This window comes from Selaginella moellendorffii, unplaced genomic scaffold (genome assembly GCF_000143415.4).
Source record: "Selaginella moellendorffii unplaced genomic scaffold, v1.0 SELMOscaffold_7, whole genome shotgun sequence".
In the NCBI taxonomy this organism is placed as follows: domain Eukaryota; kingdom Viridiplantae; phylum Streptophyta; class Lycopodiopsida; order Selaginellales; family Selaginellaceae; genus Selaginella; species Selaginella moellendorffii.
In genome coordinates this window covers 172,073-194,167 of record NW_003314268.1, presented here as the reverse complement: position 1 = coordinate 194,167, position 22,095 = coordinate 172,073, and the positions used below count along the sequence as shown (strand labels likewise).

The window sequence follows — 22,095 nt, the reverse complement described above, 5'->3', positions numbered from 1 at the left end:
GAGCCAAAGACTCGGCAGCGAACTCCGCCATCGCTTATTTGAAGAAGCTCCTCTTGTGGCGACGTCGATAAGCAAAGGTAAGCTTTTTATTTTTCCTTAATGACCAATGGCGTGCGAAGACGCTGCTCTAAAACTCTCTTCTTTTGTTGGATCGAGTAAAGCCGTGCGCTTCCAATGGAAGTACTTGGGATCCAAGTCGGGCTTGTTGTCAGTGTGCTTCTCAAGCGTCACTGGAAGGTGAGAAGAAAATACTTCTAGAGGACTATAGAGTTACGTGTGGCTTGATACTAACTTTCATTTTCATCCATTGACACAATAGTTTGATCTTGGTTTTAGGGTTTTTCGTGAGCAATGGCGTGCATTGAGGTAGCGCCAGCCGCGGCGCGCGATCCATTCTCTTGCAAACACGATGGCGCCGCTGCTGTTTCTACAAATCTTCTTCCCCTGCCTCCGGAATTCGTCGATTTTCTTCTCGGGCAGAATGTGGATCCTCGCGTCTACCTCGCGGCTCAAACACTGCCGCGTTACTTCAGGTACTAGAACTCGGGTTTCCTTTTCTTTGTTTGATTGGATTGCCAGAGTAAAGCCGAGTGCCACCAATGCTGCTGGGGAGTTAGCGAAAGAACTTGGGATCAAAGTCGAACCTGTTTCTTGGCTACCCGGATTTTTCCAGTGTTCTTCACAAGCGTCACTGGCATCATCCAGTGCCTACAAGTCTGGAAAGGTGAGAAATAAAAACGAAACTTTCGAGAACTCCCTGGCTGATCTGTTTCTTCTTTGTTTGTGTTGTATGTCCTTCTGGACAGATTTACGGTATGGATGCGGCCTCCGGGGCTGCTGTTGCAGCACTTGATATACAATCCGGTGATCACGTCCTCGACGTCTGCGCAGCTCCTGGTAAGCGAAGCTTTCATTGCAATTCACGAGTGTTTCACGTTTGTTTTCAACGTGTAGGAGCGAAACTATGCATGATGGCGGAGGTTTTGGGTGTGGGGGCTGGAACACTAACCGGAGTTGATATTTCTCGCCATCGCCTAGCAGCTTGTCGGACCATGCTCCAAAAGTATGAGCTCGGTAGCCGAGCGAGACTGTTCCTTGCCGACGGGACGACGTTCTCCATCCTCCCAGTAAAAGAAGCACCGCAATCCAACGCAAGCGTCCTTGAGAGACAATCACGTAAGTATGAGCTCCTGTTATTCCTTTTCGGTGAAACTTGTTGCTTGCATCTTCAGACCAGTCCTGTTCTTATCTTTTGAAGGACGGGTTGCTCGCTGATTGGAGACCACCTAAATCGAAAAGGGGGAAGCGAGATGACCAGCGAGCTGTCTCTAAAGGACAGGCGAATGGTCCCGAGCTCTTTTACTACGGCTGTGAGTCTGGGATTGTAGGAAGAGAAATGCGGAGTGTCCTTGCACAGGGCACGGCTGATGCCGCTCTAGTCGATGGCTACGACAAGGTATGCAAAAGGCTCGCTTTTCCGCTGTTTACGAATGCTTGGTATTTGTTTTTTTCCACAGGTGCTCGTGGATGCCGAGTGTACTCACGATGGCTCGCTGAAGCACATCTGCAAGTTTGAGCAGTGGGGATGGGAAACCTTCGAGAAGCGGTTTTTCAACTCGGAACGCATTTCTACAATCACTAATCTTCAGGTATGGAGTCATCTAGTTTTGGTGTTGCTGGTCCTTGACATCTTGGAACTGTAGCTCCGGCTCTTGAGCAACGGATTCAGACTGTTGAAGCAGGGCGGGACACTCGTTTACAGCACTTGCAGGTTTGCTTTTTCAGTTCCTTTCCTTCACGGATCGTAAAGCTTTTGATCGTCAGTTTCACTTATGATCAAAACGAGGGAGTGCTTAAGCAGTTTCTTGCAGCACATCCTGATGCGGGTAAGCACACTTCTTTGCTTCCTTTCTCTTGTGATTTGACACTGGGTTATATGTTGCAGAGGTGAGAGAGATCAAGTCTGCCAAGTCCTGGCCATGCACAATGACCGGCTTGTGCTTGCGCTTTGATCCGCTCGTTTCCAACACCAACGGCCAGTTTGTCGCTAAAATCACCAAGGAACGAATGTCATACGAGCAAATCTTATAATCAGAACCTCGCAACTCTCCAACTTCACGAGACTCCCAAGGTTCTATCGTTCAGGCTTTGGTTTTTAGCGCAATTCTCACCATTGGATGTTTGTAGCGTCGGGACTCTTCTAAGAAAAAGGTTGATGTTTGATTGGAAGAATAGTTTTATCCATTGCTAATACAAAGTCAGCTTTCATATAATTGTGTGTGGAAGTCACGGTTTCACAATGTCAGGGTGGTGTGTTCTCGTCGTTTGCATTTCCACAAGCTTTTCTGGTCGATTTGGGAGTAGGAGACACCTTACAGCTCTCTGCAATACAAGACACAAAGCAATGAATCCGAAACTTAGTGTGACAAGTTTAAGCACCTTGATCGTCCTCCACGCATATGATCTCCGCCACGAATCCACTATCTGATTCGGCCATCTCGAGCCCGTTGTGATCACTGCTGAAAGAAATGTGTAAGCCCGGAGAGACAAAACCATCAAAAAAGCTCGACGCAAGTACCTGTCACGAGTTGAAGATGGCGAGCTTATCTCTTGGATCATGTCCTCGGCCATCATCGAGTTCATAAGCTCCGAGAAGGACGTTCCATCCAGGGAAGTTCCCAATATGTCGTCAATGGAGGACAGCGGCTCCGTCGTGAAGAAATCTTCACAAAGAATGTCCACAGGTAGGCCGGATGCTCTCTCCAGTGCTTTCTCCTTCTCGTTGGCACCAGTTTTGGTATCGCCAGCTGCGTGGCGGAGAGGCTCGCTGGAGGTGGTGAAGTCTAGAGACTTGCAGTTCCTTGTCGTTGGCTTCACTTGTTGTCTCTTGCTGCGTGCTTTCGATGGCTCACAGCTTGTAGGCCGAGCTGTTGATGGTGTTAGAAACTCCGAGGGTGCTACTTGAAAGCTCCCGGAGCCTATTGGCAGCCCAAACTGCTGTGGAGTCTGTGGATCGATCGGAGCTGGCCTGGAAGGAGTGAATGGAGCAGGCTTGGCATCTCTGGTCGGAAGCACTGCATGCGAAGTTTCAACACGAGAAACAAAAGGAGTGTTTCGTTACCAGGACAGTGACGAATTCTCTTGGTCCCTATCGCGGTGTTTGTGATGTCAAGCATGGGCGCTTCCTGTCCTCGAGGAGAAGTTTTCCTTTTTGGAACGGAATTTACATGGGTGATTGGTGCAGCAGGCGTAGATGGTGGTGGCCCTGGATGGATGAAGAAGAGATCGTTAGCAGCAAAGAAGAAGAAGAAGAAGAGGATGAAAACTTTACCTGGAGCCAAGGAAGTAAGAGCCCTGGATTTCTCATACGAAGCCACCATCTCCTTAACGCTGGCTACAAAACTCTCGAGCTTCAATCTCTCCGACTGGACGGACAGAGCTTGCTCTTTGAGCGCAATGTAGTCGTTTAGAATGTCACTCAGGCTCATCATTTTCATGGGCGCCTCCTGATAGAACAAAATGCCGGTGAAAATCGAGAAGAAAATCCCCAGATCCGCAAGAGCAAGGAAACCCACCGTTTTGCACGGCGCAAGCACCGACGCTGCCTCGGTCCGGAACTCGCGAAGCGTCTTCGCGTAGCTCCGATCTTTGAGGTAGCAGTCGACGAGAAATGCGATTTGTACCTCCGTGACGCCTCCTGTGCCGAGTCTGGGATCGCATCCCGCGCTCTTCCGCCGCGGCTTCGTCATCGCTAGCGCCGGACGCGAGCGGGAGCTGAAGGATCTAGCCCTAGAGCGCAATGGCGCTTGGTAGAACCAAGCGCGCGCGAGAGGACTGAGAGACCCTAGCTTCTCGTGGAAGCGCCCTATTCCATCAATGCTTTCAAACTTACCAATGGGAATTTGGCGCGCAATGCCAGCACAGGGGATTTTAGGGTTTATGGCGATTTAGGGTTAGTCAGTTCTAGCGGAGGAGAAATGGCGACGACGCTGGTGTCGGCGGCGTCGGCAGCGGCGTCGGCGCTGCCACTTGCGTCTCGAAATGTGGCGGCGCCGTCCACTTCGATGCCGTCGCTGGTGTGGGTGTGCGCTCCAGGTGAGTGATTCTCGAGAAATCTATCCGTCGGGTCTCAGCTCTTCGGAATTTCTCACAGGAAGAGGCTTGTTTTGTCCCTGCTCGAGATGGAAATCCGGGTAAGCCAGCTTGGTGCCCCCAATCTCTCGAATTTCTGGAGCTTAGCTCTCTTTCTTGTTCTCCAGGCCGCCTCGGGCTTCCAGATCACGGTGTGAAATTCGGTCTATGGCACCCGACGAAGAGAAAATGACAAAGAGGTCGCCTCTAGATTTCCCAATTGTAAGTCAGGATTCTCTGGCGAGTTCTCGTTCTAGCGGAGATTTCTCACTGGATTGCTCGACAGGAATGGGATCGACCAGCTCCTGGCCGGAGACCCGATATCTTCCCGCAATTCAGTCCCATGAAAGCTCCATTGCCACCGCCGCTACCTTGCGATCCTCCGGAGGAAGACGAGGACGAGGAAGAAGAGAAAGAGGAGGAGGAAGAAGAAGAGAAGAAGGAGAAGCCCGAGAAAGAGCCCGAGAAACCAAAGGAATAGAAGAGAGAATACTATAAATTAGGGTTCCAAAGGATTAGAAGAGAGAATACTATAAATTAGGGTTCTTGAGGTTTTGGTTAGGGCTTTGGCTATGGCGGACGATACTGCCGTCCAAGACGCTAGCGTTGGCCAGGGCGATCGCGACGACGACAAGAGTGGAGTGATCATCGTTCTCGAGCGCGCGTCGCTGGAGACCGCCAAGGTCGGCAAGGTATGGAGGGGATAATTTCGGCCGCATTGTCGAGTGGAAGTGCTTGATTTCTCTCTCATTCTCGGCGCAGACTTATCAGCTGCTCAATTGCGACGATCACGCGAATTTTCTGAGGAAGCACAAGCGCGATCCAGCGTTGTATCGTCCGGATATCTTGCATCAGGTAGCACGACCTTGGGGATTTTTGTGAGAGTTTCACTTGTTTTTTGGTTCTGGAACAGGCCCTTCTAGCGATCCTCGACAGTCCACTCAACAAAGCTGGGCGATTGAAAGCTCTCTATGTCAAGACTGAGAACAATGTTCTCATCCAAGTAAATCCTCACATTCGTCTCCCTCGAACGTTTAAACGCTTTTGTGGACTCATGGGTAAAGTTCTATCTTTCATCCAAAGCTTAGCTTTGTTTTACTGGTTTTTCGCGTTTTCCAGCACAGTTGCTTCAAAAGCTAAGTATTCGTGCTACGAATGGGCCTGATAAACTCCTGCGAGTTGTAAAACAGCCAGTCACTCGACACCTCCCGGCTGGAGTTCGTCGAATCGGTACGCGGACGTGAAAAACTTTTGAGACGTGATACAAATTCTCTTCCGTTGCAGGACTATCTTACAGAGCACCGAAAGTCGTGCAACTAAGAGACTACGTCGCAGCCTCTGGACCCGAAGAAACTCTAGTTTTTGTAGTGGGAGCCATGGCTCATGGAAAAATCGAGGCCGATTACATTGACGATCTAGTCGCAGGTAAAGAGCTTAAAAAATCTTTCTTTTCCTTTCATTACAAGCATGAAACTTTGCAGTGTCAGAGTATCCTTTGAGTGCAGCGTGCTGCATAGGACGGATTTGCAATGCTTTAGAACAACACTGGCAGATTATATGAAAATCAGACCCTTTGCTCGCGAAGAAAAATCCCACACGAAGACTCCCATCACTGCTTGGTTAGATCCAATGAAAGCAGCGGCAACGCCATTATACTACACAAGAGAGCTAACAGAATTGCCCCGAGCCAACCTGGGAACATGAAATGCCTGTTGTGATCCTTGTTGCGTCGATTCTCTGCCACTGTGTTTTCCGGCTCGCCGGGCTTGTTGACGGGCTGTTGCTCTGATTTTTGCTCGCAAAGCGTCTGCATCTCGGCCTGTTTTTGGATGTACTCTGGAAACATTTTTCTGAACGTCACACTGCGGAAAAGTAAAAAGAAGTTGATATGCAGAATCTCGACTTTTTCAAAACAAGAACTTTCTTACTTTTGACAATTGAAAGCAAGCGATGATCGAGCGAGGCGCCGTTTCTCCTCGTCGCTTGTGGTTAAACTTCCAGTCGTGGGAGAATTATCCATCTAAAAGGAAGAAAAAATCGAGTGATTGTGAGAGAAAACGCCATCGTATTACCATGAAGGACAGCAATCCCGTAAGAATACTGCGACAAAAGGCCACAAATAAATGACAAGTTTTCGTGACAATCTAGGACAGTACCTTGAAACTGACCACATTGGATTCCAAGTCTCTGGATGAACTGCGAGAAGAACACACAATGAGAGGAGAAATAAGCGATTGATGCTTACAGTCACTCATGGACATGCACAGCCTCTTCTGGGTTGCAAAGCGACCATTTGGAGTGATCATACTGCAGGAAAAGAGGTCACAGTGTAGAAGAAAAAAAACAAAGAGAAAACTTTACCTTATTCCAGGCGGCTTGTAAGGATACTCTGGAGGAAATTTAAGCTTGCCATGGTAGAAACCCCCTGCATTCGTTCGCACAAAGCTTGAGAATCAAAAGCCCCGAAAGTGTGAGAGGCTTATTCTATTTGCTTACCTTCGAATGGAGTCCCTTGACTACCCTCGAGCACATAATCTGCCAGGAAAGAAAACTTTGGCAGCTGAATCAAACGAAGAACAAAGCGATCCAGCAACGATTATAGAGGAGGAAATACTCACGCCATTCCAGAATGTCGCTCGGCGACGGCTTGGCGACGACATGCGGCACTGGTTCCTGATCAATCGCGGCACACCATTGCTAACAATGAGATCATCCCGGAGAGCTGGATTCTTACCTTGCACAGCGCCTTGAATTCGCGCTGTAGGCGCTTCACACAAGCTCTCTCGGCCATTTTACCCACGAACCCTAAGTTCTCCGCCACGTCGGCAAAACTTATGTTAAAATATTCTATCTGCGTTATGGTAACAGAATATGCTTGACAGGCTGGACGTCCGTCTGGAGGTATAGGGTTTATAGAGAATGAGGCCGCCAAGGGGGGGAGGAAGAGATGGGGGCTTCCGCGGCGGGGGCCGGCGAGGCGGCGGTGGATTTCGTGGAGGGTTTCGTGGTGGCGCGCGAGGATTTCGAGACGAGGGTCCTCCGGAAGAGGTTGTGGGTGAGTTTTTCGTGTTTTTCTCCGAGATTGATTGAATCGCGACAATGCCGCAGCGATCTCGACGTTCTCGCACGCTTGCGAGGGCGAGGCGGTGGTGAAGCTCGTCGCGGATGCGAAGATCCCGAAATTCAATGCCGCCATTTTCCTGGAGAACAAGGCGCAGATTGGAAGGGTGGAAGAAATATTTGGCCCCATCAATGAGCCCGTAAGTTCTTCGCGCATTTCATTCTGGTCGATCCAAGCATTGGTTTTCTTCCTTTGATCTTTCCAGTTTTTCTCGATTAAGATGCAAGACGGCATCGTCGCTACTTCCTATCATCCTGGCGATAAGTTCTACATCGATCCGAGGCAGACGCTAGAACTCACACGATTCACGCAGTAAGTTCTTCGCATTCTTCGATCAAATCCATTTTTTCCCCCTTTGATCTCCCCCCGCCTTCCATTTTCATCCATTTCCTTCTTTCGACTTACCGATTTTTTCTTTAGACCACAAGCTGGTGGTGGCGGCTTTGGTCGCGGCGGAGGTAGAGGCGGCGGTGGAAGAGGTAAATATTAACTATGATTGTAAAATCTCTTCTACATTGACAATTTTTTACCAAGGCCGCGGGCGTGGAGGAGGATTCCGTGGCGGAAGAAATGGCGGCGGCGGCGGATTCCGTGGCGGAAGAAGCAGCGGTGGTGGTGGATTCCGGGGACGTGCCAGAGGTCGTGGAAGATTCTAACCACAAGCTCTCTTTAGATACTCCTTTGTGAAATTTTCTCTCTTTGCTAACACGAGAGCTTCTCGAGATGGTTTTTAGGAGGGAGGTTTTAGGTCGAAATATTTTGGATGAGCAGTGACGCGGGATCCTCGATCGACGCGGCGGTGAGCCGCAAATGCGGCGCCAAAATCCAGGCGCTGGAGCGCTGCAATGCGCGGTATCGATCGGAGCCGGAGCGCAGCCTGGTGTGCGGCCATCTCAACAAGCTCGCGGCGATGTGCCTGGTGGAGATCGTTTGCCCCGAGCAGGTTGAGGCCGTCAAGATCTACTGCACGGGCGCTGGAACAGCGCGGGTGAGGAACTCGTGCCGGATCGCCAAGGAAAATCTCACCATTTGCTTGGATTATCGGCAAGACGACACTAGCAGCGGCAACGGGATCAATTAATTCCTTTTCCAGGCAGAGAATATCTTCTTCGTCCTTCCACTTTAACCGTGGCACTGGCTCTGCCTAGGGTTTCCATTCTTTCTCTCGATCTCTCTCTCTCGGCCACTGCAGCTTGCTGCGAGTCACCAAGATAGCAATGGATTATGCGCTTCTTGGATCGGCATTCTAGGATTTCTCTAAGGAGGCTTGGCGGCTGGGGATTTCGATCTCGCATCGGCCAAGTACCAGCAGCGAGCAGGAGCTTCGTGGTGACAATGTCGGACAGGTTCTTCTTGAATAATCTCGCGGATTACTCCGAGAAGGAGGAGGCAAATGTCCAAGAAATCCTCGAGAGCGGCAAGGAGATTCCAAGGACTGCCGAAGGCTACAGCGTCAATCTCGCCGCGCCGTTCCGGCATCCACATCTAGCTTCGCCGGAGAAGCTTCTCAAATCCGCCCTGGCCTTGAAGGACGAGGTTAGTACGTTCGTTCTCTTCTCACTCTTTTTCCTTTTTTGTTTGCTCAAGAACTTTGGCTATGTGTGTTGCTCTAGATCGTCCAAGTAACTTGGGGACGTGGTGGCACACGAGTGAAAGATCCAATTTTCTACACTGGCGTCTTGGGGACTGCATACTTGTGCCTGAAATCCTTCGAGGTGACCCAGAAGAAAGAAGATCTCGCGCTGTGCTCGGAGATCATCGATCACTGTGCTGCGGCAGCGCAGTCTATGAAACAGTAAGCGTTCTTGTAGTATATGGTTATCCATTTTTTATGTTTTATCTTGGATGATACAGGTACGTCACATTCATTTGTGGCCAGCCAGGGATTTATGCTCTTGGAATGGTGGCTGCCAAGAGCAGAGGTGACCAACAAAGAGTCGACTTTTATCTTAACTTGTTTGAAGAGGTTTGTTTTGCTGTGTTCTTATTCTTTTCTTGATTGTTTTGTAATCTAACTCGGCATAGCAGGTTGCTAAACAAAAGGCCCTCTCTGCGGGTCCTTCAGATGGAGGTCTTGGCATGCCATATGAACTTCTATATGGGAGGGCAGGATTTCTGTGGGCGTCTTTATTCGTAAACATGCACATTGGGAATGAAACCATTCCTTGGACAACTACGGTATAACTGTTTGAAGTGGTGACGTTGCTTGATCGTTTCCTTTCTTCGGTGCAGGGGCCTATTGTTGATGCTATTTTAGCTGCTGGCCGAGCAGGGGCATCTCAAAGCTCTTGTCCTCTCATGTATCAATGGCATGGTACAAGATATTGGGGCGCTGCTCACGGTCTGGCAGGGATAATGTACGTCCTGATGCATTTCGCTTTGTCAGCAAGGGATGCTGCAGATGTGAAAGAAACGCTGCTCTACATGATAGCCAACAGGTTTCAGTCTGGAAACTATCCATCCAGTGACGGCAATCAACGGGACAAGCTGATCCACTGGTGTCATGGTGCACCTGGAATCTGCCTCACGCTGTGCAAAGCTGCCAAGGTTTGTCACTACGGCATTTCTGCGAAATAACGCGAAAGTTTCAGGTGTTTCCTGAGCCTGTATTTCGGGAAGCCGCTGTTGCTGCTGGAGAGCTCATCTGGAAGAAGGGCCTTTTACGACGAGTTGGACTCTGCCATGGGGTCAGTGGCAACACATATCCATTTCTGGCTCTTTACCGGCTTACTGGGGATAGGAAGCATCTTTTCCGTGCTCGGTCATTCGCCACCTTCTTGTGCAACCAAGGCAGAGAGCTTATTGACTCGGGGGACATGCACGGTGGGGATCACCCATACTCCTTGTTTGAAGGACTTGCGGGAACGGCCTTTCTTTGGCTCGACTTGCAGCGTCCTGAGGAAGCGAGATTTCCTGGTTACGAGCTGTAGTGGAAGGAACAGGTTGTATGTAACATAGTAGGCAGCAGTTTGTTTATTTATGTCAACGATAACGTGGTGGTGACGAGTCGACTTATATCTAGTAGCGGCACTCGGAATCGGGCCTCTGGCTTCCACTACAGAAGGAAAGACTGGCTGGACATTTCTTGAGGCAGTTGTATGTGAAGCTGGCGCTGATGAGATTTGGGAGGGGCTTTAGAAACAGGCTGGGTACCTCGCCTTGGAGATAGTTTCCATCCAAGAACAGTCTGGCCAGCGGTAGAGCAGTGGAACCGTCGGCTGCAACTTTCTTCGCGTACTCGTCTGGGATTCTACTGGTGAAGTGGTTGCTGCTTAAGGAGAGGGATGAAAGCCTGTTAAGCCTCGACAATGCAACCGGCAAGCTGCCTCGGATGTTGTTATGACTCGCGTCAAAAGCAACGAGCTGGCTGTTGCTAAAATCCAGGTGATCGGTTGAGCTGATTGAAGTGAGCTGGTTGTGGGAAAGGTTTAGCTGCTGGAGGCTCGGTAGCAAGAATATCGTGGAAGGGAGAGGTCCCCTTACTTTGTTGCTGCTCAAGTCCAGCACCTCGAGATCCTGAAACCTTGTAACGTCGGGGCTGTCAAGCGTCAGAGAGGCTGCGTTACTTCGCAGTGAAAGCTGGTATAGAGACTTCGGCAGCTTGGAGAAGAGCAGACTATCCGCGAAGCCATTATGGCTGGCGTCGAAGTATCTCAGGTTGACGGTATTGGAGAGTGACGTCGGAAGCGCACCAGCGAATTGATTGTTTTGGAGGTAAAGCCTTTGCAAATCTTTCATAGAAGAAAACAAACTTACTGGAAGAGTTCCACTAAGCTTGTTGTTTGCCACCGACAGGTACTCAAGCTTGTTGAGCTGAGCCATGGATTGTGGGAGAGCCCCGGACAGCTTGTTTCCTGACAAGTCCAACTTCTGCAAATTCCTGAGCCTCGCAATTTCCGAAGGGATGGATCCCGTGAAAGAATTCTGCGAGATGTCCAGCACCACCAGAGACTCGAGGTTGCCAAGTGACCGAGGAATTGCACCAGAGTAGCCAGACGCATCCAGCTCAAGCCGTGCGATTCTCTTGCTCCGAGGATTGGCCGCGTCACAGCTGAAGCCGCAGACGAATTTCTCCGACGCGTACGAGTCACAGGGATCACGCGAGAAGTCCCACGAAGCAACGCAGCTGGACTGCGGTAGAAACGCTGCCACCGCTGCCTTGATGTTCTTGAGCACCGTGACATCGCCCGGATGAGTCTCTGCCACTGAGAGATGAACGATACCGAGCAGCAGCAGCAGCAGCAGCAGCACTGGAAGGCAAGAGATTTTCATACTCATTCCTTTTCGTAGGATCACTTTTCCTGACGCCTCCCTCTTCCAACAGGCTGCTCAACTCGATCAAACGAAGAAACAAAGCGATCCCACACTCTTTTCGCTGGCTAGGATGGTGAATCAAATTGGGGGTGGTGAAAGAAGAGGAGACAATTGAATCTCGAGGCAGCTCAGGTATCACAGGAGATCAGACTGGAAGAACTCTGGCGATGGCAGTCCAAGGCTTTTTCTTCCATGCAATCAAGACGAGCTAGATGGAGGAAAGGGCTATAGATAGGCAAGGGCTACAGGAAGCTACAGGCTGGTGCTCGATGAGCTTGAAGCCAAGATGGATGACACGATTTGGACCGTTGCAAATGCGGGGCGGGCAGGGGCCCGAAGTTAAAAGTTCCAGGCACCGAAGGGATGTGTTATTTTTTTGTTGCCACTCACGACGCTGGTGCAACAACCGTGATGGCAACCGGTGTTTTTCTGAGGTAGTGCGAGGCATCTGTCAGCTCTGGTTGGATGGGCTCGGCTCTCGTCAAAGGCAAGACAAATCAAAAGCAAAACAACAAGGGGAGACGAGGAAGAACAGCTTCTTGGAAGTGAGCGATTCATATGGTTGGTGTGGGCGGAATCACGTTCGTTAGGCCGAGCGAGCCACGCGAAAGGGACGTTGTAACTCACGGTCAGGTTGGGGCCGGACATGATCACTGATTGAAACGAAGAGTTCCTTTTAAGAACAAACGAGCACAAAGCAGAATGTGAGCCACTTTTCTATGTTAGAAAAGTAAGCTCTACTTTACTTTATTACCTTATATAATTGATGTGCATTTTAGAATAAGTAAAATATTAAAAATGCATTATTTTTTTCTTAGTTTATTTATATTAACAAGTTACACTATCACAAGCTCTTCTCCTGCTATTACAAATTTGTTATGACAATGGGAGATTTATGAGATATCCACAAAGTGAATATTTCATTATTACTTCAAGAATACTTAATCAATGGTGAATGAAAGTATATTTATGTACAAACAGGAAGAAAGCATTCAAATTTATCAATAGAATTTGTTGAGTTTTTAGACAAGTCAATATTTGTATCTATAAAAATAAAAAACACTGAGCTTCTTGAAATCAAACAAACATCTTCACCAATATGTGAATTTATATCAAAATACTTAATCAAATATTACTTTTGTATTAATAATTTTTTAAATTGTAAATTCAACATTAGTGTTAGATTTTATTTCTTCCCCTGTGACTTTTTTTCTTCCTTTTCTACTAGTTTTCCAAAGAAACCAAAAAGTATACAGCTTAGCAGTTTAATTAATAGTACACATAGCATTTTGTCTGGATAGCCTTATTTAAAGCTTTTCTCTACTATGTTGATGTTCTGTGTCAAAATTTTATTAGCATTAATAAGAATGTTAATAATCATACTAATGTATTAGATTAGTGTATAAATATTGACACAAAGTCACTAAAGTTATAGATGATTATATTATTATAGTGAGGTTCAATCATTAATTTTAGAGTTAAAAGTAAAATAAATAAGCTTATAAAGTTAATTGATTAATGTTATTATGGGAAATATTAATTATCTTTTATATATAAGAATAGTATTTCTATTTTGACTTAAGTTCAGACTTTTTAGCACCCATAGTATAGCCTTGTTTATTAAAAGGTCTTTATTTCATTTTCAACTAATTGTTAGTCATATATAGTTAGCCTCTTTAGTGATGCTTGGAGCTGTTGGCTAGACATGTTAATAAACTATTGTTATATGATTGGATTTGAGTAATCATTTTATTTATACTTGTCTATGATCTTTTATATTGTATCTAGAATGTTATATTTCTATTGGACAAATATATAACTCAATGATGAGAATTTTATGTTTGGGTTTTATGAAGGCAAGTTGAAGAATGATTATTAATTGCTTTGCGACTAATGATTACTTGTAAACTTCATTCAAGACTATTGACATTTTACTTAGCTTAATAATAGTTAATCTTGCTTTACCAAATAGTATTACAAAGGATCGTATTGTTAGATTTGCATGGTTTCTCCATGTTAGCATTTTGATCCATCATTGTCAATATCATTTGGTTGTGTTTAGCCTTTGGTGTTGGATTTTATTGAGTTTTGAATATGGTAATTCATTCCTTAATGATGTGTGAAGGTTTTATTTTAAATACTAAATATACTATCTTTGACTTTATTTAGCTTGGTTGTTAAAAGCTTTGAATAGTGATTTTCTCTTACTTTCTTTTAATTTTGTTATGGTATTTGATGATATTGAATTAATGTCCTATCGTCGACATTGTTAACATTTAGATTAGAGTGAAATGAGATGTTTCTTCATAAGTTTCATTAGTCTCAATAGAATTAGTGTTGATAGTAACTTTATATTATTAGTATTTATGCATTTATTAATTAGCAACTATATTAACATTTAAATGAGATGAGTGGCAAGTTAAATTAATCTTGTGGTAAATGAGATTGTTTAGTAAGGGTTGAATTTTGGCTTTTCCTTGAAAAGTGATTTAATTATGGACTATATTAACTTTATGAAAGTAAGGGATAGTAATCAATATTGAAGTTATTATGTTGGATTTGAGTTTGGATTATATTAATTCTTATTACACTTATTATGGAGTTATGTATTGATATGAATAGATGCATCCATAAAGGATTGTTTTAATTATCACTTATTGTGCATAACTTCATTATGTATATACTAATAAAGTTTATTCATTATAGATTCTTGGAACAACAACATAGGTAGGTGATCTTTAAAACCATCTTGGAGCTCAATTTATTTTCTGTTTCATGGTTTTTTGCCTTAAGTAATTTTTTGTCATTTATTGTCTAGGCCAAAGCTATCAAATTGAAAATTATGATAAGTTATTATTCCCAAATCATAAAGTGGACCTTTTTTTCATGATGTAAAAGTGGATATGAACTTGAAAAGAGGCCTTTTCTTAAGAAAATAGGTAAATTAATGTATATAAGTCTGTGAAAGCTTTTGGCCTTTTTTAGGATTTTATTTGTTTGATGGCTTTCTTCAAGCACTACATCTCTGGGTTTTAGAAGAATAGAAGGGCAAATGAGCATTTCAAATTAAATCTAAATGAAGCTATGCATTGTCCCTTATATTGTTATCCTCTTTAATCCAAGACTATCTCAATATTTCACAAATGATAAAGCTGGAAGCTTTTATAAGAATGTCCGCAATCATATTTTATATTTTAATATGTGCAAGTTGGATAACATTTTTAAAAATAAAGAAGAAGAGTTTTTGGACCAATATTATGAAATAAACATGTCAACCTTTAGTAGCAACATTGATTGCATTATATTCTTCTTCGGATGTTGAAAGAGCTACTGAACTAGTGAGTATGCAAAACACTGATCAAATGATTGATACATACCTAACTCTATCTCCACTAATTTGGATCATCCTCAAGCTCTGTAACACGCTGGGATTTACCTTTGAGATCATGATTCACGAAGCTTGAGCTCATGACCAAGACTCCTTAGGTCTAAATTTCTTTTTGAACTGTTCGAAAAGAGTCTCATCATTTATGTTGTTGAAATGTCAAGATTGGAATCTTTGTTGTTTCCCAGCAGATGGATCTTGGTCTGCCCGTTTATAGTTTGAATGCACATGCATCACCTCCACATTAGGTTCTGAATTGACACAGATAGGTGCTTTGTCTTTTAGCTACAATTGATGTTGATCTCGTGCTATCCATCAAATTGAGTTCCTTAGCTGCCTGGATTTCTTTCTTAATCAATTCTTAGGTTAAGCCTTGCTTGAGTGAAGAGAGATGTTGCTTTATGCTGCGAGACAACCTAATAATGAGCATGATGTCTGTGAGAACAGACATGAGAAGTACACAAGCTCCCATTTGAAGAAGACATCCTCCATAGCTATTAACACGACTATAAAACTTGTGAGCAAATTCCTCAGTATGACAATTGACAAGCTTAATAACCTCATTGAATTATGCTAGCCAAGATGTTTTGATGTAGTCATTGTGGAGTATCTCCCAAGCATCTACTACTAAACTTGACGTGAATATCATGCTGTCCACTGAAATCCCTGAGATCTTTCTCAATCAGTTAAAGAAAGCGCCACTTCTTCCTCTGGTGTCATCTCTAATGGAGGCAACACAATGCAAGACACCACTCCCCACACCTTCTTCTTCGCAAGCGAATGAAAGCAAACTCATGGGTGAATTGAATCCTTTATAACTGCCATGATACTCTTGATTGAGACCCTGCAGTAAGATATGGTTATATTGCCACAAATGATTTTAGGTGGCGATTGCATTATCATAGAGCATGTATGTGGAAATGGAGAATGATATTGCATACATGAGTGATGAAGAACTGATGTCGACATCTTGGATCCCAACCGCCAGCTCAAAGGCTGCATGGAAGCCAATGCAAACAATACAAACAATACAAACAATCTTCTTAACAGGGCAATTGCTTGGTTGTAAGGGCTTTCAATTTAGTTTATGTTATTTTTCCCTCCCTCATGGAACACCGTCCAGGTTAGATCATGGCATCCTTCCCTTCTGCTGGAGAAGAAGGGGTGATGAACACTGAGGAATCCTTCATCCTTCAAATATGAGAAAATTCTATAATATTCCTACAGATTCACGAGACTCAATTGATACAAACAATCCCCTTACACCCTCAATTGGTTGGTTGCAAGAGCCTTTCATAGTTTATGTCAGTGAGCTCAAGTGGCTCCCCCAAGTGAAGCCCACACCTTTTAGTAGGGTGGTAGTGGTACCAGGAGAGCACTTGCGTCTCACTGTACACCATTGGTTGTCCGAGGCAGATATGATCACTGTTCTGCCTATTTCAGATTGGAAATGTGGTCTCTAGCAGCGCGCACCTCCCTTCAAGCCCCTGCCCTGTTGTTCGGAGGAGACACAGCGCTGCTATGAAGAGTATTGTCAGCATCAGGAAAAGTGAGAAGACAAGAGAAAGGAGGATGAAAAACTGTAGATTCATTAGATAGAACAAGAGCTATAAATATTTCCAAGCTTAACGATTTAATTACTGATGTTAGATGGTATAATAATATTCGACTTATATGTTTTGTAGTACTAATGTTGGCTTTTGAGGGTTACATTTTTCTGAATGTCCTCAGCTCTCTTCATTCGCTCAGAAAACATACGCCACTCTTTGTTACACCTTTCCCGCACCTGAAAAAACAAAACAAAAGGAAAAGTAAGGAAGTTGCCTTACTACCAAAACCATCTTACTCCTTCCCAGGGTGGTCTCCCCTCGACGGCTTGTCCCTGTTCACAAAAGAGAGCGATTAGAGCATAAAATCTAAAGAGAAGGGTACAAAACTCTCTCTGAACATAAAAGAGCACTTGCCTGTGAGCCAAGAGACGGAACGCCTTTGTGTCGTATCCACTGTGCATCCACGACTCCAATCCTCTCGTGAGCAGGCTGCTCAATCATAGGAAAGGAATGTAAGCAAAAATAATTAAAGCAAAGTACTGGCAAAGCTCACCGTTGCACACTTTTGCAGGCCAAAGTCTAGTCCCCAGCCATGCACCAAGTCATTTTGAATCATATGCCACACACAGCGCCAGGCCTTGCGCGAAAAAACTGGAGCCATGATCTCCACAAATCTGTAGCAAACTCAGTCGATAGAAATAGCTAGAAGCAATGAAGATAAATAGAAACTAAACACAAAACTTACGCAGCACAAGGAGGCTTGTGAGGCCCTGCACTACACCAACCTGGCTTCTCTTCCGTGGTTCTACATATGAAAACAAAAACATAAAGAAAAAGAAACAGAGAAACGTTAATCGTTACCAAAAGTTATAAAGAAAACGCAAGCTTAACTTGTGAACCTCAACATCGCCCCTTCGTTTGGTCATTTGCCAAGTCAATCCTCTGTCGGGCTCTAGCCCAGGTTGTGATATATCTAGTCCATGTTTCCTCACAAGCTCGATATATCTGCATTAAACAAGCAAAGGAAAAAAAGAAGAGTTTAAAGGCACGAGCTCCACGAAAACATCACTCTCTACGTACTTATGCGCGTCAAAATGCTCTAAATCCAAATCCTCGTCCCAAAGAAACAGGTATTCGAAAGGCTCTATCACGTCGGGATGCAGAAATCTCTTCGCATACCACCTGAAAGAAGATGTAAACACCAAAGACAAAGTGAAAGAAAGTCTATACCATTTGGTTTGCTTCCTCACGCTAACATGGACGGCACGTTGAGACCACTCGAACTGATCCCACGCATCCGTGTGCGCGTCGTAGTGAAAAAGAACTATCATCCAGTCTTTGTCAAACTGCAGCATCAAACTTAGTGTCCAGATGTTTTTTCGAAAGCAATTAGGATGTTTCAACCTTGGAAACAGCTTTGTCCACCATTTCCATCTGATTTGATCCGACAGTAAGCGTTAGCAAATATCTTGGCTTGAAGGGAAGATCCTGGTAAGAACAAAAACAAAGTCTAGAATTGTGATCAACAATCGAGAAGAAAACTACTCACCTCCTCTGGATTCCCCCAAAGTCTACGCAAAAACAAATCAGTTTGTCCTTCTACAATCGTTGGTGGCAATGTTTCTGTCCCAGCAGCCTGCGTGAAAAACGAGAAAATATTTTTTTTGAAGAATTCTTCTAGCCAAAGGGGGAAAGAATGTACCTTGCAGATCACAGGTTTTCTACAGTCTTCCATCATGGATCGCATCGACAAAAAGAAGCTCGACTGGAGAGAATCAATCCCGATGTAGCTAAAGGCAATGAGAAAGCAATGCGCTACCTCTGAGAAAGTAATGCCGATAAAAATCCCCAGCATCATCGCAAAGAGGGTGGAAAAAAGCGCCTTGAAGTGCTCGCTGCGACATAGTCGGCGGATCATTGCCGCGAGCTGCGAGAGATCCCCTCCAGTGTCCACTCACAGGCGAGGGCGGCCAGAACAGACGAAAGGAAATATTTTCATTTTCCCCAAGAACCCTAAATACCAAATCCTTCTTTTTGCCCTTTTTAGGGCTCGGATTTTAGGGTTCTTGCGCGGAGAGAGCGAGGGACATGGGGCACGATGCGCCATATCTCACGCCCAAGGCGATCGCCAAGCGCCTCAAGGCCAAGGGCTTAGGCAAGCAGTGGCTCTACTGCCAGATGTGCCGCAAGCAATGCCGCGACCAGAATGGATTCAAGTGCCACTGCGAGAGCGAGGGTCACATCCGCAACATGGAGCTCTTCGCAGAGAAGGGCGACCAGCTGATCGAGGAGTACTCGCAGAGGTTTGAGGACAAATTCATGGAGTACATGCGGCGCTGCTACCGATCGACGAGTGTGCCGCCGAATGTGGTGTACAACCAGATCACGCGGGAGAGGAATCACGTCCGGATGAACGGCACAAGGTGGGCTACTCTCTCGGAATTCGTAGAGCATCTAGGCCAGACTGGGAAATGCAAGCTCGAGGAGACCGAGAAGGGTCTCCACTTGCGATTTCTCGAGGATCCGGATCATCCAGAGACGCAGTTCAAGGAGGGTCTCAAGAGGAAACGAGCTAGCGGCGAGGCTGCGGATATCGAGCGGCACGAGAGGGAGATTCAGCTGCAAAGGGAGCGTTGCCTGATGGAAGTGGGAGCCAAAGGGGAGAAGAAGGAGAAGTCCCAAGGCTTGGAAGACGAGGAAGACGAAGAGAAGCAAGACAGTGTCGAGCAAGAAAAAGATGGAAAAGATGGTGGCGAGGAAGAGAGAGCAGGTCCGACTGGTGATGTGAAGGTGGCGTTTAGTTTCTCCAAGAAGAAAAGCAGCAATCTTCCACCGCTTCCTCGGCCACCAGCGGCAGCAACTTTTGGAGGATCGATTGGCTCGTCCTCGTCGCAAAAAGCTCCTCCGTTTTGCTGGCTGAGCGAGAGATTGGTGGTCAAGGTGATGGCCAAGAAGCTCAAGAGCGGAGCTTACTACAAGAAGAAAGGGGTTGTGAAGAGCGTGGCGAGTGAGAAGGTTACCGGGGAGATTGAGATGCTTGAGGGTCATGGCGAGGTGATCAGGGTGCATCAGTCGGAGCTGGAGACTGTGATCCCACAGATTGGTCGCAGCGTGAGAGTGGTGAATGGATCACACGCTGGCTGCGATGCCAAGCTCGTGTCTTGTGAGGAGGACAAGTTCTCGGTCACGGTGGAGATTAGCAATGGACCTCACCGAGGTAGCATTGTTGGTGGTCTTCCCTATGAAGACGTGTGCAAATTATCTTCTCCTAGTTAATTTAATTGTTCATTCGATGGTTTTTAAAGGTACACCAAATAAGAATTAAATTTATACACATACACATATACACATACACATATATAGATATATGTATATGTATATACATATATATATACACATACACATATACACATGTATGTATAGCCGGGGAAGAGAACTCCTCGTACTCTTACTATCAATTTTCACGTTTGGCCGAAGTTCTTCAATAGGAATCTTAAGGATAATATGTACCATTAGTTAGATTGCTTTATAGTAATTGTTATCTATCATTCTTGGGATGATGCTTAGCAATTATATGAGTTCCCACATGCCTCTAAAGGATGGTGTTGTAGTGGTATGAGCTTATATAATATATATCTACACATATATATACATATATATATACACATATACACATATGAGAGAGAAAATGATGTGAGGTCTAAATATGATGTTGTATATTAATATTAATGGCTGTACACTAAAATTAACTTAATAGGATTTTGATAGCTATTAGATTGGTTTTTATTTGGATTATTTGCTCTTATGTATAAGCTAAATTTTTGAGTTAATAGATATGTACATTTCAGTATTTTCTTTTTATATTCCATGTGGAGGTGAAATATAACTTTGATTGTTCCTAAGGAGTGTTTGGATTTTGGATTTTAGATTAAATTTAGCTTTGCATTGTTTGGATTTCATTTTCTTTATAACTTTTTCAATTTTTTCTCTTTGAATTTTTTTCCATTTTATTCATCTTTATAGTAGAGTAGTAGTTTCTTCCTTCTTTGACTCTAGAGCAACAGTTAGTGTAATTGTTTAATGCTATACGGTTGCAATTGAATAATTAAACTCAGTTGATAATGACATTCATAGTGTATGGTACAACTCCTCATACTCTTACTATCAATCTTCACGTTTGGCTGAAGTTCTTCAATAGGAATCTTGGGGATGATATGTACCATTGGTTAGATTGCTTTATAGTGATTGTTATCTATCATTCTTAGGATGATGCTCAGCAATTATATGAGTTTCCCACGTGCTTCTAAAGGATGGTGTTGTAGTGGTATAATAGTTTAAATGCAGCCACTCATATGAATTGGAGCATTTTCTTAGACATCTTTAAACATATATTTGAACATGCTAACAATTGCGACAATGTCTTCTAACAATTGTATCATCTTTGTCAAGGGCCATTTGAGTTAGTGATGCAATTTAGCATTTTGGGATTGTTTAGCTTAATATATATTGTGAGGAATAAACCTATTATACTTAGTTATTATTGCTTAAACAAGCATTTATCACACTTAAAAATAGCTCAATAAAAATTTCATTAAGGGGGGTTATTCTCCAACTAATTAGAATTTCAACATGAGTACGAATCCAATTTTTTTTCTCATGGTATATGCTTAGTATGGGCTATCTCTAAAACTTTTTTTAAGGTGGAAATTCATATATATTCATTATAATCAAGCGAGAAAAACAGTACAAAAATATAAGCTTAACCATTTTAAAACCCTAGTCAATCACTCTGAGTTTTAGGGCAACTAGGAACCAATAACAAAAAGCTTAATTTCAGCTATAATATATCAATATTGGAGCTAGTTGTTGTGTCTCTCTTCTATAAAGTTAGGTAGGTTATGTATAACCAATCAACTTGAAGCATAGTTTAGCTTGCACTTGTGTGTCTACATTTGTTCTGCATCTGGTCTAAGCCCAAGTTTCATACAATGTGCAAGAAGAAAAGCAGAATAAAAGGTTATAACAATTGAGAAAGCTAATGCAAAGGAAATAAAAAGATAGTTAATAAGAAGAGCTCATGGGAGAAGGCAATAATGAGGCAACTTAAAGTAGAACAAGTAGTAATAGCAAAAGAAGCACAAAAAGTTGAGAGGGAGAAAAAGAAAATCAAAAAATAAATTAGACTTGTTGCAAGGAAAGCTTCAAAGAGTTTTTACAAGCAAGGATTAGAAGTAGCTGTGCAAAAATACAAAATAAGCAACATTTTCCTTTAGTCTTTTCAATAAAACTCTGAGCCAAATCTTGAGCTTGGGAAGGAAATTTTAATGTCAAATAACCCCTAGCATTATAAGCTTGGAAAGCTTCCTTACATGTAACTACTTCTACTCATTAATTTTTAATTGATTTTGCATACCTCACTTATAGTAATTTTATGGAAGAAAGACAACAAACAGCCCCAATATTAATATATTGTGGCTGAAACTAAGTTATATATTCGAAAAAAAAGAGAGCTAACTCAATTTGATAAACATAACAAGGATATACTCCACAACTTTTTTCCAAACTTAAAGTAGTTACAATTAATTTGGTAAAAG

General features: G+C 44.2%; 9 protein-coding genes across 12 annotated transcripts; 5 read left to right on the top strand and 4 right to left on the bottom strand.

Annotated features, from left to right (window-relative positions):
- Positions 1-303: 303 nt before the first annotated feature.
- Positions 304-2,270, top strand: LOC9652692 (ribosomal RNA small subunit methyltransferase B). 2 transcript variants are annotated; one of them, XM_024671252.1, is made up of 10 exons: positions 304-533; positions 580-724; positions 807-897; positions 955-1,176; positions 1,233-1,456; positions 1,518-1,649; positions 1,704-1,771; positions 1,825-1,886; positions 1,946-2,131; positions 2,188-2,270. In XM_024671252.1, the coding sequence occupies exons 1-9, from the start codon at positions 352-354 to the stop codon at positions 2,089-2,091; spliced, it is 1,272 nt and encodes a 423-aa protein (XP_024527020.1). In that variant the 5' UTR covers positions 304-351; the 3' UTR covers positions 2,092-2,131; positions 2,188-2,270. The 2 variants fall into 2 exon arrangements, with proteins under 2 accessions (XP_024527020.1, XP_002966458.1); XM_002966412.2 differs by having other exon boundaries at positions 1,946-2,270.
- LOC112345130 lies at positions 2,202-3,849 on the bottom strand. 2 transcript variants are annotated; one of them, XM_024671254.1, is made up of 6 exons: positions 3,576-3,849; positions 3,332-3,506; positions 3,122-3,265; positions 2,579-3,074; positions 2,440-2,519; positions 2,202-2,382 (listed from the first exon to the last, which is right to left on the bottom strand). In XM_024671254.1, the coding sequence occupies exons 1-6, from the start codon at positions 3,747-3,749 to the stop codon at positions 2,303-2,305; spliced, it is 1,149 nt and encodes a 382-aa protein (XP_024527022.1). In that variant the 5' UTR covers positions 3,750-3,849; the 3' UTR covers positions 2,202-2,302. The 2 variants fall into 2 exon arrangements, with proteins under 2 accessions (XP_024527022.1, XP_024527023.1); XM_024671255.1 differs by having other exon boundaries at positions 2,440-2,516.
- Positions 3,850-3,947: 98 nt separating this feature from the next.
- Positions 3,948-4,692, top strand: LOC9652691 (nucleolin). Its single transcript, XM_002966411.2, has 5 exons — positions 3,948-4,095; positions 4,154-4,193; positions 4,260-4,353; positions 4,418-4,635; positions 4,674-4,692. The coding sequence occupies exons 1-4, from the start codon at positions 3,978-3,980 to the stop codon at positions 4,610-4,612; spliced, it is 447 nt and encodes a 148-aa protein (XP_002966457.2). The 5' UTR covers positions 3,948-3,977; the 3' UTR covers positions 4,613-4,635; positions 4,674-4,692.
- On the top strand, positions 4,682-6,027 carry LOC9652216 (ribosomal RNA small subunit methyltransferase NEP1). The gene is made up of 6 exons (XM_002966410.2): positions 4,682-4,823; positions 4,894-4,986; positions 5,045-5,189; positions 5,251-5,361; positions 5,416-5,556; positions 5,613-6,027. The coding sequence occupies exons 1-6, from the start codon at positions 4,704-4,706 to the stop codon at positions 5,690-5,692; spliced, it is 690 nt and encodes a 229-aa protein (XP_002966456.1). The 5' UTR covers positions 4,682-4,703; the 3' UTR covers positions 5,693-6,027.
- LOC9652690 (probable ubiquitin-conjugating enzyme E2 33) lies at positions 5,557-6,935 on the bottom strand. 2 transcript variants are annotated; one of them, XM_024671256.1, is made up of 10 exons: positions 6,866-6,935; positions 6,750-6,804; positions 6,628-6,666; positions 6,493-6,556; positions 6,377-6,438; positions 6,288-6,327; positions 6,204-6,231; positions 6,060-6,151; positions 5,702-5,993; positions 5,557-5,640 (listed from the first exon to the last, which is right to left on the bottom strand). In XM_024671256.1, exons 1-9 carry the CDS (start codon positions 6,920-6,922, stop codon positions 5,741-5,743), a joined length of 690 nt encoding a protein of 229 aa, XP_024527024.1. In that variant the 5' UTR covers positions 6,923-6,935; the 3' UTR covers positions 5,557-5,640; positions 5,702-5,740. The 2 variants fall into 2 exon arrangements, with proteins under 2 accessions (XP_024527024.1, XP_002966123.2); XM_002966077.2 differs by having other exon boundaries at positions 5,558-5,993.
- Positions 6,936-7,046: 111 nt separating this feature from the next.
- On the top strand, positions 7,047-7,974 carry LOC9652689 (H/ACA ribonucleoprotein complex subunit 1). The gene is made up of 5 exons (XM_002966409.2): positions 7,047-7,186; positions 7,240-7,391; positions 7,458-7,564; positions 7,673-7,731; positions 7,787-7,974. Exons 1-5 carry the CDS (start codon positions 7,051-7,053, stop codon positions 7,906-7,908), a joined length of 576 nt encoding a protein of 191 aa, XP_002966455.1. The 5' UTR covers positions 7,047-7,050; the 3' UTR covers positions 7,909-7,974.
- A 56-nt stretch (positions 7,975-8,030) lies between these two features.
- Positions 8,031-10,255, top strand: LOC9652215 (lanC-like protein GCR2). The gene is made up of 6 exons (XM_024671250.1): positions 8,031-8,788; positions 8,866-9,047; positions 9,107-9,218; positions 9,281-9,430; positions 9,485-9,799; positions 9,844-10,255. Exons 1-6 carry the CDS (start codon positions 8,477-8,479, stop codon positions 10,180-10,182), a joined length of 1,410 nt encoding a protein of 469 aa, XP_024527018.1. The 5' UTR covers positions 8,031-8,476; the 3' UTR covers positions 10,183-10,255.
- Positions 10,199-12,406, bottom strand: LOC9652214 (putative leucine-rich repeat receptor-like serine/threonine-protein kinase At2g24130). Its single transcript, XM_024671253.1, has one exon. The coding sequence runs from the start codon at positions 11,528-11,530 to the stop codon at positions 10,271-10,273; it is 1,260 nt and encodes a 419-aa protein (XP_024527021.1). The 5' UTR covers positions 11,531-12,406; the 3' UTR covers positions 10,199-10,270.
- A 4,155-nt stretch (positions 12,407-16,561) lies between these two features.
- LOC9652687 lies at positions 16,562-18,531 on the bottom strand. Its single transcript, XM_024671426.1, has 12 exons — positions 18,321-18,531; positions 18,204-18,266; positions 18,051-18,137; positions 17,906-17,989; positions 17,732-17,847; positions 17,582-17,683; positions 17,393-17,506; positions 17,247-17,306; positions 17,055-17,175; positions 16,916-16,990; positions 16,798-16,833; positions 16,562-16,737 (listed from the first exon to the last, which is right to left on the bottom strand). Exons 1-12 carry the CDS (start codon positions 18,417-18,419, stop codon positions 16,639-16,641), a joined length of 1,056 nt encoding a protein of 351 aa, XP_024527194.1. The 5' UTR covers positions 18,420-18,531; the 3' UTR covers positions 16,562-16,638.
- Positions 18,532-22,095: the final 3,564 nt, after the last annotated feature.